Source organism: Panicum virgatum, chromosome 1N, assembly GCF_016808335.1.
Source record: "Panicum virgatum strain AP13 chromosome 1N, P.virgatum_v5, whole genome shotgun sequence".
Classification (NCBI taxonomy): Eukaryota; Viridiplantae; Streptophyta; class Magnoliopsida; order Poales; family Poaceae; genus Panicum; species Panicum virgatum.
In genome coordinates, this window is record NC_053145.1 from 45,465,303 (window position 1) to 45,477,695 (window position 12,393).

General features: G+C 43.0%; 2 protein-coding genes across 2 annotated transcripts; both read left to right on the forward strand.

Annotated features, from left to right (window-relative positions):
* Positions 1 to 242: 242 nt before the first annotated feature.
* Positions 243 to 4,561, forward strand: LOC120656074 (immune-associated nucleotide-binding protein 9-like). The gene is made up of 6 exons (XM_039934077.1): positions 243 to 388; positions 1,966 to 2,219; positions 2,925 to 3,193; positions 3,322 to 3,486; positions 3,554 to 3,682; positions 4,161 to 4,561. The coding sequence occupies exons 2-6, from the start codon at positions 1,997 to 1,999 to the stop codon at positions 4,371 to 4,373; spliced, it is 999 nt and encodes a 332-aa protein (XP_039790011.1). The 5' UTR covers positions 243 to 388; positions 1,966 to 1,996; the 3' UTR covers positions 4,374 to 4,561.
* A 2,491-nt stretch (positions 4,562 to 7,052) lies between these two features.
* Positions 7,053 to 8,155, forward strand: LOC120656076. The gene is made up of 2 exons (XM_039934078.1): positions 7,053 to 7,370; positions 7,665 to 8,155. Exons 1-2 carry the CDS (start codon positions 7,364 to 7,366, stop codon positions 7,970 to 7,972), a joined length of 315 nt encoding a protein of 104 aa, XP_039790012.1. The 5' UTR covers positions 7,053 to 7,363; the 3' UTR covers positions 7,973 to 8,155.
* Positions 8,156 to 12,393: the final 4,238 nt, after the last annotated feature.

The window sequence follows — 12,393 nt, forward strand, 5'->3', positions numbered from 1 at the left end:
TCAACGTATTGCTTTTTCAGCATCTGTAGACATGTTAACATGTAATTAATGATGAAAAATTAAATTTGACTAATATCTAGTAAGATGGCTCCTAACATTACTATACGCCACGCACCCCAAAAACAAAAAACGAAAACCCCGTGGCAACGCAACAGCAACGCGGCGGCAGCCGGCAGGAGTCCCAGTCCCAGGGGGGCACGCCCGTTACGATACGGCCCTTGCTTTTGTTACAATTAAATACTATAAGCCACAGAGAATACGCCGGGACCGGGAGATAAACCGACCGCACCCGGGCGCGACTCGCAGCTCCGCTCCTGACTCCTGCTGCTCTCGCCCGCCGCGCCGCGCCGCCCCGCCCCGCCCCGCCCCTCCGGTTCTTCGCGAGCAAGTAATTGATCCTCTGCCCCTTTTCTCTTCTTCCTCTTCCCCGTCCTTTGATCTGGTGAGGACTGCGCCAATTTTGGGAGGGGTTTGCGCTTGGGTTGCTGCGGGTTTGGTCATCAGCCATACGGTTCGACGGTGAGATGGATCGATTTTCGATGTATTTATAATACTGTAGTGCGCGAGTGTTCTTTTCCTTAGTGTCAAGTCAGCTCCTCCTCGTCGATTCCACGCACAATCGGGGGCGCTGCTCGGGACAGGCGGCGCTGCGGTAGATTGCGGTTTTCAGCAGTATGTAGGCGTCTTGGGTTTTGCGAAAGGTTGGGCGGCCGATTTGGCTAGCCCAGCCCCGGTAGCCCGGTAGCGTCGCGCTCTCAGCAGGTCCTGAGTTCGAATTTCATCAGAAATGAATTTCATGCTGTTGAGAGAAAAAAACCCCTCGCTGTGCTCGCCGCAAGGCTTGGCCCTCACGGGCATGGGCCAAGGTTTGGGGGTTTCTCTACCCGGTTAAGCCGGTTAAGCTTCCTCTTAATGAAAAACGGTGGGGCCGTTTCACACCCCCGGGTAGAGTTTTTTTTAGGCGTCTTGGGTTTTGACTCTGTAAGTAGATTCGTTTACGCACCTGATGTGTTTGGGATTTTAGCTAGGCCACGGGGCGGTATTGATGAGCAGCGGGACTTGCAGTTCTAGCATGTAATTGATGCTTTGCGATCTGTAGGTATTGTGCCGGATTAAGTTTTTTTAGCTGAGTAGCAGACGTCTGAGAAGGTAGGTAGGAAACAAGGTGACCCTAATCTAGGAGTTCTGGATCTATTCTATCTCTGTAACCTTGCATTTGATTTTTTGGTAAGCTTGGTGATTCAACAGTTAATACTCTTTTTGATAGGCCTAATCTGGTAAAAGTTGTAGTAATCTTTTCTTCACGTTGGACATGTTTCGGTTTCTGATTTGTTCATACAGTGATAGGTGCCCCAAACCTGAGCTTTTATATATATTTGTAGCTCTAGTGAAGTTGCTTTTAGGGTAGCTTGCTCAAGCCTTCTGGTAGTACATTCTTTGGTCCTATCCCCATTGCATATATTATTTTGTAGAGACTGTATGATCAAAATATGTAGGTTTGAGTTGTTGATCTCTTTTTCTTGCAGTTGTAAGTTGTATCTAATAATGAGTCACCTATTTGATCTTCCATTCATGATTTTTCTTTCTTAAGTCGCATCAGATAACATTAACATAACAAACAGGAATAGAAAGTACCTAGGGACTTTTTAGTTCTGGTCATATCATAAATTCTTAATTATTTCATAACAATTCAATTCAACCTTTCCATTTAGAAAAATAATTCAACGTTTCCTAAGTTAAAACGATGAATTTGGCCACTGGCTAATCGTTTAGAAAGTTTGACTGCAAAGCATTTATGCATCTTAAACTGCTTCGACTATAATTAATGCCTAGAATTGATGGGGGGAGGGTCTTTTCCTTTCATTAGTTTAATTGCTAATTTTGTTACATAACTTGTCAATGTAGTCACTTATTGAAGATAATTGGTGCCTTAGTGATGCCCTGATGTCTTGATTTCCTGAACAGTTCTTGTAGGGCATTGCCATCACCTCTTGCAATGGGTGGAAGCCAGTACGATGATGACTGGGTATTGCCCAGTGCCGATATCACTCTTGTTCTTGTCGGCAAACTTGGCTATGGCAAGAGTGCAACTGGAAATAGCATCCTTGGACGGGAAGCATTTGTATCTGATTACTCCCATGCTAGTGTTACTAATACTTGTCAGATGGGAAGCACTACCCTGAAGGATGGTCGCACCATCAATGTTATCGATACACCAGGTAACGGCAGATTTTCAGTGTCAGATCTGTTCAATCTATTGGGGCATTGGCCTTTTAGGTGATATTTTCTTGTGCCACATGTCATTCTTACCTCTCTTTCTCTCTGGTTCTATTGTTACAATTATCCTTTATACTTAAATATCATTATTTTTATGATGTTTGGTATATGACCCATGGCTTCCGTATTTCAGATACCATTCAAACTTGGTGGAAAAGCAATCTGCTACCATCACGTTAGCAATTTTGTGTATAGCTATTTACTTAAAAGTAGTTTTATTCATGAAGTTAACATTTATATTGATAAAAATAGAGCTATCCAATATGAAGAAGTGCCGCTGTTCACATGCATGTCTGTTTACATGAAGGGATTTTCATTCTTTGGAGGTCCTTTTCATCTTAAAAAGAAGTTTACTATATGATATGTAGAGTCCTATACTTAAAATACTTAATGAACCAGAAGGATTCACAGGTGTTTTCCAATTGCATGATGGAGCATATTAATACTTGTTTTAATGATCTGAAAATTCACACTGCATTTCTTTCTTGTTCAAAGGCAAAAGCAACTTTATGCATTATATATGAAAATTGTGCATAACATGCCACCTTTTCAAAAGCACAGAGTACTTGGAAAATATTGCTGCTTCCTTAAAAATTGTAGATAATGTTTGTTATTTTGGGCTAATTACTAACTTAAATTTCCTATAGGGTTGTTTGATATGACCATTTCATCCGATGATGCTGGTAAAGAGATTGTTAAGTGTATGAACATGGCTAAAGATGGGATACACGCAGTTCTGATGGTTTTTTCTGCCACGTCTCGGTTTTCTCGAGAAGATGCAAGTACAGTTGAGACCATTAAGGTCTTCTTTGGGGAAAAGATTGTCGACCACATGATCTTAGTTTTTACTTATGGAGATCTAGTTGGTGAATCTAAATTGAGGAACATGCTAAATAATGCCCCGGAATATTTGCAGGTTATTTTCTCCCTTTTTCTATTGAGATTCGTAATAAATTGATATCTTGCCTTTCATACATCACTTAGTCATATGACCTTTTTGCAGAAATTGATTTCTTAATAAATTGGTTGGTGTTTTGCTTACAGAACATTGTTGAGCTATGCCAAAACAGAGTTGTGGTTTTCGATAATGTGACCGATGACCGCATGTGCCAAGCACAGCAGCTTGACAAATTGCTTGATGTAGTGGACTCTGTTTGTGCAAACAATGGAGGAAAACCGTTTTCAGATCAAATGTTCACTCGCATCAAGGTAATTTATAAAATTTTAATTCATGATTGGAGTTTTAGCTCTTATTTTTTTCTCTTGTCTTGTGTAGGAGGTGCATGATAGAGAAAAAGAAGTGCATACCATGGGATATTCGGGATATTCAGATGAGCAGATATCTGAGTTGAAGAAGGAGATTCATAGAACTCGGGATGAACAGCTTGCTCACATAACCAGCATGGTAAGAGCTATCATTAGAAGACACACTCCAAATTCTAGGACTTATCTAGGATAGCATACAGCTTTGCAGCACCTCTTAAGTTCCATCATCTGCTCTGTGGATGCTATTTCATCTAATAGTACTGGGAATTGTTAAAACACTCAAATGTGTCTGCAATATCCAAGTAAGTCAAATGTGATTGCAACATGTGTGTAAATTTCTAGAACTGCAACGCTGTTGGATATTCTTCATCACAACTTTATTTTATTGAACTGTCCTGAAACTTGTTTTACTGAAAGACTGGAAACTATTACTTAACCTAGCCCATAGAACATTGTTTCAATAAGAATTTATAGGACTCTTTTATCTTCAGCTTTTTCTTTGGGTTCGCTGGTCTATCCTCCAGCCATCTAGTGACTACAAAACATGATATGCGAAAACTACAATCAGTACTATTACAAGTTCAGTTATCTAATAGTCGCATGGCACATATTCATAGGTGGAGGAAAAGCTAAACTGTACAGTCCAGAAGCTGCAAGAGCAACTCATGGAGGAACAAAACGCAAGGCTCCAAGCAGAGAAAGTGGCATATGAAGCTAGGATGAAATCAGAAGAGGAGATTAAGAAGCTGAAGGAGATCCTCAAGAAGGCCCAGATGGAGAACGAGGAGTTCCGGAGGATGGCGGCAGAGCGCAAGTGTGCTATCCTCTAAGGGGTAGCCTGCATCCAGGATTTCCCTCTCCAATCTTCAATGTGTGGAGGGCAGATAAAAACTTTTGCTACCGTGCCAACGTGTCATATCTGTACATTACTAGTAGTAAGTATCATCACAAACATGCGATGCAACTAATCAGATGGTGTTCTTGTGAATGGATGGATAATCTAGTGTGTGTATATATATATAGTAGGTCTATTTAGTACCTTGGGTATGGAATAAACTATTCCATATCCGACCCGGTCAGCCTCCCCGTCGCGTCGGGCCTGGCTCGGCCGTAGTGGTTTTTCTGCCTCCCGTTTTCTCCCACGTTCCCCACCCCCACCCCAACCACCTCCGCACACCCCGCACCGGTCGCCGTTCCTCCCGCCCCAACTTCGCGATCCGTCCGCCGTTCCTCTCGTTCCCCTGTGTGCCCTGCCCCTGCATTGAAGATGACGCCGCCGTTCCGCAAGAGTCGAGATCGATCCGTCCTCCCATCGTCGTCGATCCTCCTCCGGCCTGCCTTCCGATATAAGGTGAATCCCCCGCCGGCTTAAGATCCCCTTCCATTTTGTCATCTTTTGCTGGTCGCCGCCGTCATCACGCTCGTATTCATGATCCTCTCCTTGACGCCCAGGAGGCACTGCATCGCCATCTACCCGTGCTGCAGAAGGAGCGAAGGGAAGGCAACGCAAAGCAACCTCTCTGTGTGGCTTGGAGGAAGAGCTCCCGAGGCTTCAAGGGGCACGCAGGGAGAAGGTTCGTGCGGGGGCAGAGCTGGCCAGGCATCGATCGGTTCCTGATTTTCTTTTCAACTTCTCGAATAATTTCTTCTACCTAATTGTGATGCTAGCTCCTTCATCCTACCATAGCTCTGTAGCCTGAATTGATGTTATAGCTTTGGGAAAAATGGTAGACACTATCTGAAACTATCATTTGCACTATTGTTGACATGCTATCATGCCCTCTTCTACCCCTCTTCGTTGTTTCTTGAGGTTTAGAACAGTTAGAATGCAATTAGGCAGTAGAGAGCTTCAGAGATCTTCTCTACTTGTTAGGTGGTTCTTCAGTGAATCTGGATGAACTAGTGGCCTCCACGAGGAAACCAGTAAAGAACACAAGTTTAGAAAATACCCAAAGATTTTGCCAAAGATCTTTCAGGTAGATATATGAAAAGTTGATCAACACTCGTAAAAAGACCGTTAGCTAGTTGATTTCGTGCTCATCACCCAGACCAGATATTGTCATTGTCAATGTTAGAGGAAGGATCCTGATGCTTTTATGCGATTCATGATTCTCTTTATTTCCTCCTTTTTAAAGGTTGAAATTTGTAGTGACATCTCTATGTCGCAGGAGGATTTTGTTTATCTTCATTGGATCGATTTGATCTCCCTTCAATTGCACTTGTGAAAAATTTCTCCTTTTTTCCAGCTCAAGACCTTCTTGTAGTTACTGATGAGCTGGACAGTTGGGTCGCCGGCGATGAGCGCCTACTAGATGTCCTTGTGCACTGCTGCAGTTATGTTGCGGGTGTGTGCTTCACCAACACATGGAGCCCTGGAGTCGCTGCTAGCTACATGATTTCTTTGCCCCTCACCACTTCAGCCGGATTTGTGCTCTACTGCTTCATCGTTCCATTGTACTTCTCTGTGCTTTTTGTTTGTTGCTCTGCTAGCATTGTCTGAATGTGCTTGTGTGCTGCAGGATTGATACTGCTTATTTATTTATAGCGGATGCACTCAGTAGTCAGTATGCACACGTACATGGTTGGGCTAAATTAGGTGTTATGTGACTTTGTTTTATTGTTGCTTAGCTTAGTGTTATATTCTCGATCAATTCCATGGCGCTGCTGGGAGATGGGGCACCAGCATAAGATAAAAGCAAGCTGTGATGGATTCTAACATGAAAATGCATTATTTTTTTTTGTTGATGTGTGCCATAGTTGAGCTGTCTGATACCTTGTTTTTCATGTCGTGGTGATGGAAATAGATGTTTGATTCTTGCTGCATTATGGGTTGAGATTGTGTCCTTTTAGTTCTCTATCATAAACAGCTTTCGCACTAGCTGAAACTTCGATGTTAGGGGCGTTTATTTTCGCAAAATATTATTTCGATTTTAGATATAGTAGATAATGTGTAGGATTAATTGATAATTGCTTTCATGTTTGGTAATCATAGATCATTTTTTAGTTAACAAAAATACTGCAACTTGGCGCCTGAAATCTGATTTTTCTGTGAATATGTATTATGTACATATATACTGATTAGCATTTCCACAATTTTCAATATATGTTGCCACCATGTACCATATCCACAATTTTCAATATATGTTCACATCTCTTTTTGTTCACAGACTACCTTTGTTGGCCGTGGGTACCATTGCATAATGTATCATTTGAATTTTTTGGTGTCTATGGTTGGGTTGAGTATTATTTACCACCTGAATTAAAGAATGCTTTTTAGTAGTTGCAATTTCACCATATAGACTCTTAAAGGAGTTCTGGTCGAAGTAACTTTGTATTTCAGTCTTAGCACCATTGAACTATCTTTTCATTTACAGTATCGCCATTTTCTTTTCATGTCACAGACATTCGAATGTACCACCAGCCGGTATGCCAATGATCAGCTCACACTGGGCATCATCTTCCATAACCTGAATGAATGCCTCACTGATGCCTCCGGTGCTGAGGTGCTACCTGTCATCTCCCTTGCTTTTATATATCCTCATGAATGTAATTAAAGTAGGCACCATAAGCAATATTTAACCGTCTTCGATGCTACCAAATGATGTTTTAGCTTAATTCACTTTTACAGTATAATCAGTGCTCATTTTCAGAAATATGATTGCTCAAAACTGACTCAATCTTAGGCAATTATTGACAGAATACATAGCATGGGATTAGTTTAAGTGAATTATCTCTGCTGTCATGCTGATATCTGGGATGCTCATTTCAGATGCCATAGGCTGTTTCCCCTCTCCCTCGATCCTGCAACCTGGACTCCTACATGAAAGGTAAGCCTTGGAATTTGATTTGTGCATCGAGTTGTCGATTGAGGGAGGAAGGTAGTAAATTCCTGATCCTTTTGAGTGAGGGAGGGAGCTACCTTGTCATCGACTTGTTGGCGGAGGGATATGTGATGTTTTTTTTTCATCCAAGATATGCACATGTTCAGATATGTGCAAAAATAGTGTACTCTGTTTTGTATCATTCATCTCATGGACTAGATAACTATCTGGCAATGGCAACCATGAGCGTGGAATTGTAAGCTCTATGGCTCAAAATTAATGTTGACGGTTCAATTTCAGAGGCATCTGGGGAAGCAGAAATCGGAATTGTCATCCGTGACCTTCTGGTCAGTGTCAAGCTAACAACATGGCAAACATTGTTCGACGTTTCGAATGCCGAGGAGATGGAAGCTTTGGCATGTAAAGAGGGCATTGGCCTGGCTGCTGAATGGTTCCAGGAGCCAGTTATGGAACCAGACTGCACGGTTGTCGTCCAATATTTGAAGGAGGTTAAGGTCTTGAAGCCTGTATGTCTCTCCATCATTCAGGAGGCTTCTCATGCGGCTAGTAGATTGCCAGGTTTTGAGTTGAATCATGTAAAGAGATAAGAATTCAGTAGCCGATGATCTTGCACAAATGGCGAAGTGTCTGAACCACAGTGCTGTGTGGTGAGGCTGTTATCCTGCCTGTACTAAGCAGCTGATTGTGCTAAAAAAAAGGCAGCTGATTGCTCTTGATTGTAACATTTCCATGAGTAATCAATAAAATCTCGAGTATGTTTTATGGTTCCCCATGTTTTATCATTCTGCCACTATAAATTAATAATTCCATGTCCTGATGTATGCTTAACCATACTGGTCAAGGTGACATCGTGGTTGTCAGGTTCAGCTCTATGTGATGCTCCACCAAATTCAGCAACCAATTCAAACCATACCTGAATTTTTGTTCTTAATCCTGGATTTAGTGATTAAACCGTATTTTGTAGTGAGCAGCATGCTCCTAGTTTCTCATCACAATTTACTCGATACTGGCACTCAGGTCACTTGGTAATTACTATTCTCGAATGACAGCCAATTCAAACAGTGGAGTTTTTCATCAATTTTGCAAACACAAACAACAAATTTAATTCAGTGAAGAGGTCAAGCCAATTCATAGCATCCAACAACAACCCTCCACCATCGACATACACAGCTAATTCTGGCTGATTCGTCGTTTATTCCAATCCCATGCTACAAGTTGGCATACATAATATAATTCATAGCACTTTACTACTGCCACCGGCCTCGTTCATAGTGCGGCTTCCCTGTCTCCGGGGGAGGGCGTTGCAGGTCTCCGGCGAGTGACAGCAGACTCCGGCGAGGGACATGAAGACAGAAGACCAAACCTTGATGGTACTCGACCGGGCTGGACGTCTCTTTCAATTTTCCACCAGCGATTATATTAGAAACAATGAAGCAATGAGAAGGATATGTGCGCATTAATTGTAGCTCCATGCATCAGGCAACCTGATGTTTTACCGCTAGCACGTCCTCGGGTTGTTCGGTAACGGAATCCAGGGACGGCCTCGCGATCGCGAGGTCTCGAGCGGCCTGGCTTCGACAAGATCGCAGGCTCCAGGCAAGTTCTCGCTAGCGGCCTTGACGGGGATCAGGGAAGGCCTCGCGAATCGTCGTGCGGTGCGGGAGGGTGGTGCGGCGGCAGACTCCGGCGAACAATTTCCACCAGCGATACGTGCGTGCAGACTCCAGGGACGGCCTCGCCAGCGGCCTCGACGGGGATCACCGGATCGGGGATGGCCTCGCGAGGTCTCGAGCGAATCAGAAAACGAGATCGCAGACTCCACACGAGCGGATTGCAGACACCGGCAAAGAAAACGAGATCGCAGAGTCGCCGCCGGCGCAGCTCCTCAACTGCTCACGAATCGTGATACGTGCGCGCTGGACGGGAGGAAACCGGCTGCAAGCTCATGTGTAAAAGAAAAAAACAGAGGCGGGCGGCCGAGAGGGACGCGCGGAGGGGCGCTCGGCTCGCGCTCGAGTGTGGCTCGGGTATGGATTAAGTATTCCATGCCCAGGGTAGGGATTAGCCCTGTCATATATATATATGTGGAAGACTATACAGACCAAATATATTCTCAAATATATCCAGAGAATATCACGTGAAGGAAGTGAACAAGGCAAAAAGAATAAACAGTAATTTCAACAGTGAGTCCTACTGTAGACAGGACAATTATTGAAGCCAGCACCGCCGTCCAGAACAGTGAGTTCTACTGCAGCCAGGACAATTATTGAAGGCAGCACCACCGTCCAGCTGTCCAGGCAACAGTAAAGGAGGATAATTGAAGACACCGGGTGTCCATGCGATTCCTTAAGCCAGAAGGCTCCTCCCATCTATAAAAGGAGAAGCCAGACGCAACACTCGACAACGGCGCGCAGAACTGAAAGCCACCAAAGACATCCGCCACTCCACTCCACCTAATTAGTAGCCACTTCACTCCCATTGTAATATAGAAATAAGGGAGAAGCTGTGAGCGTCAGTCGTTTGTAAGGTAATCCTAAGGTTTGTACTAAGTGCTTGGGGTTTCCCGAAAGGGAAAGCCGTATGTAAGTTTGCTCTATGAAAATGTATTAAGCTTTCCTGTGAATTTCCCTGCTTTACTTTGAGCTCGTTCATATGGGGCGATGTCTCTACGCTAGGGACCCTAGAGGAGTGTGGCGGAACCACCCAAACTAACTGGGCCCGGGTGCACTGATCTTTGTTGCTAAGCAACTCTGACCCAAATTGGCACTCACCGGTAGTTCCTCGAGTGAAGCCTCGATAAAAGCCACGCTATTCCAGGATCAGCAGACAACACTCACACGAAGGTGAGCCCAGAGATTACAACACAGAACATTTCATACATCTCAGAGTGATTGCAGCGGAAAGGAAATTTATTACAAACCATATTCAGATTAGTAAAGTACTACAGAGTTCCATCTACTCAAATTATTCAAGTCTCATTGTTCAGCGGAAGCATTAAAAGATAACTAGTGAAATAACGTGACGCATCGATAAAGCCCGCACGAAAGCGTCACTCAGCGGGAGGGTGGTCAGCACCAGCTGAAGGACCATCCCACTCAAAAGACCAGCCCGGAGGCAAGGTACACGGCCAAGCAAGACTTGCAAACAGGTCTTCGAAGTTAGTACCTGAAAAACAGTGCCACAAGCAAGGCTGAGTATACTAATACTCAGCAAGACTGACCCGTCACCGGATATAACATAGTCCGATAACTAGACATGCAATGCTTTTTGGTTGGTGGGGTTTGTTTTGCCAAAAACGCCACTAAATGTTGATCCTTATTTTCAGATTTTATTTAGCCATCTTCCAGTTGGATTAACCATTCTAAGTTTGCATCTAACTCTACACAAACATGGTAGAGTAACCATTTAATCAACCAGCAGTATTATCATCATCATGTTCCACTTGTTACTCTATGTGACCGAAATCATTAAGCAGTCTCATGCCGTGAGAGGCGGACGATTCTGAATCGGATTTCAACCTGGCCAGGGGAACCTAGACCACACGTATGGGAACCAAGTCACCCACACAACATTTCCCCTTTCTTTCCAGTCCGTGGATCCGGAACACCCTCCCCGACTACAGAGTCCGACCACTCTGCACCCGTACGTCCGGACAAAAATAAAACCTACTTCTACCAAGAGGGTGCGAGATCGTTCCACTCGCTGGTCCAATCAGGTACTTCAGCTTACCGATTACCATATTTCTCGGCATGTGGCTAGTACTTTCAAACGCTTAACGAAATGAGCCACACCCCGCGACCTTAGCCATTTTTTTACTACACCAGCGGGGTATCACAACTACACAACCCCGCCCGTTGTCCTTATATTTCAGCAGGAATTAAAGTCAGTCAACTCCTATAATCTCGCGAAAGGCAGGAAACCTCTCGACTTTTACCGTACCTAGTTAGCGGGGCAATTAGTCGAGAAAAAGATCCGGATAACAAACATAGGTACCTAGTGATCATGCACCTAAGGTTTTCGATCAACTCCTAGAAAACATAAATGCACAAAACCAACTATTACCATACATTAATAGATAGATAGCAGAATGATAATTCGGAAAAGTAGTGGGATTATGCTCCGGGGCTTGCCTTCTTGGGCACTGTTCAAAAGTAGCCTTGGGCTCTTCCGAACATTGGTTCGGGTCTTGATTCAAGTCAGTATAAATAAGAGAGACACTCTCCAGAGTGGTAGTATTCGCGGCACCAATTCGTAATCACCGTCGAGTAGATTTACCGTTTCTATATGCATGCAGAAATGATATTGTTACAACATGATATAAACATATTTCTTTCCTTCACTGTAAAGTTGTAGTCCAGAATAGCACGTGTTTGTTGTGGTGGTCTTAGTTAACTTTATTTTCTGGGCAATCGTTTATAGAGTAGTTATTAAATTCACTTTACTTCATAAAAGAGCTGTGTGTTTTGATTTTTATTCTTATCATTAAAACATAGCAGACTTTCACTATTTCATAGCAACCAATTTACTCATGAGATAGTGATGAAAAATTAAAGTAACTCAAATCATATACTCTAGCATCTATGGTATAGTTTTCAGCATCTAATCATAAAGCAATTATCCATAATAAAGCATGTAAGTAGATTACTCGAGTTGCTTCACCTTTTTGCACAGAAAGTTTGACATGGGTTCTGGTGCTACAAATTTTATGGGAGCATCTACCAAGCATCTACTCAGTACTGTAATTTTTACAGATTTTATTCACTTATGTAGCTGAGGTAATAAAAAGAACAAAAACAACAAGCCATTAACTAAGATTAATTCTCCAGAGAGTTGTACTAGGGATATGGTTCTCAAATTTTTACCAGAGCCTACTCATGAGCTAAACATACTCCAGAAAAATTATCGAGCTTTATAACCACCAGATAAATTAGTTATGCATTTAAATTTACATGATTTAGCATAAATTTCTTAAGGTGCATTTAACCAGTACTACATATGAACTTTTTAT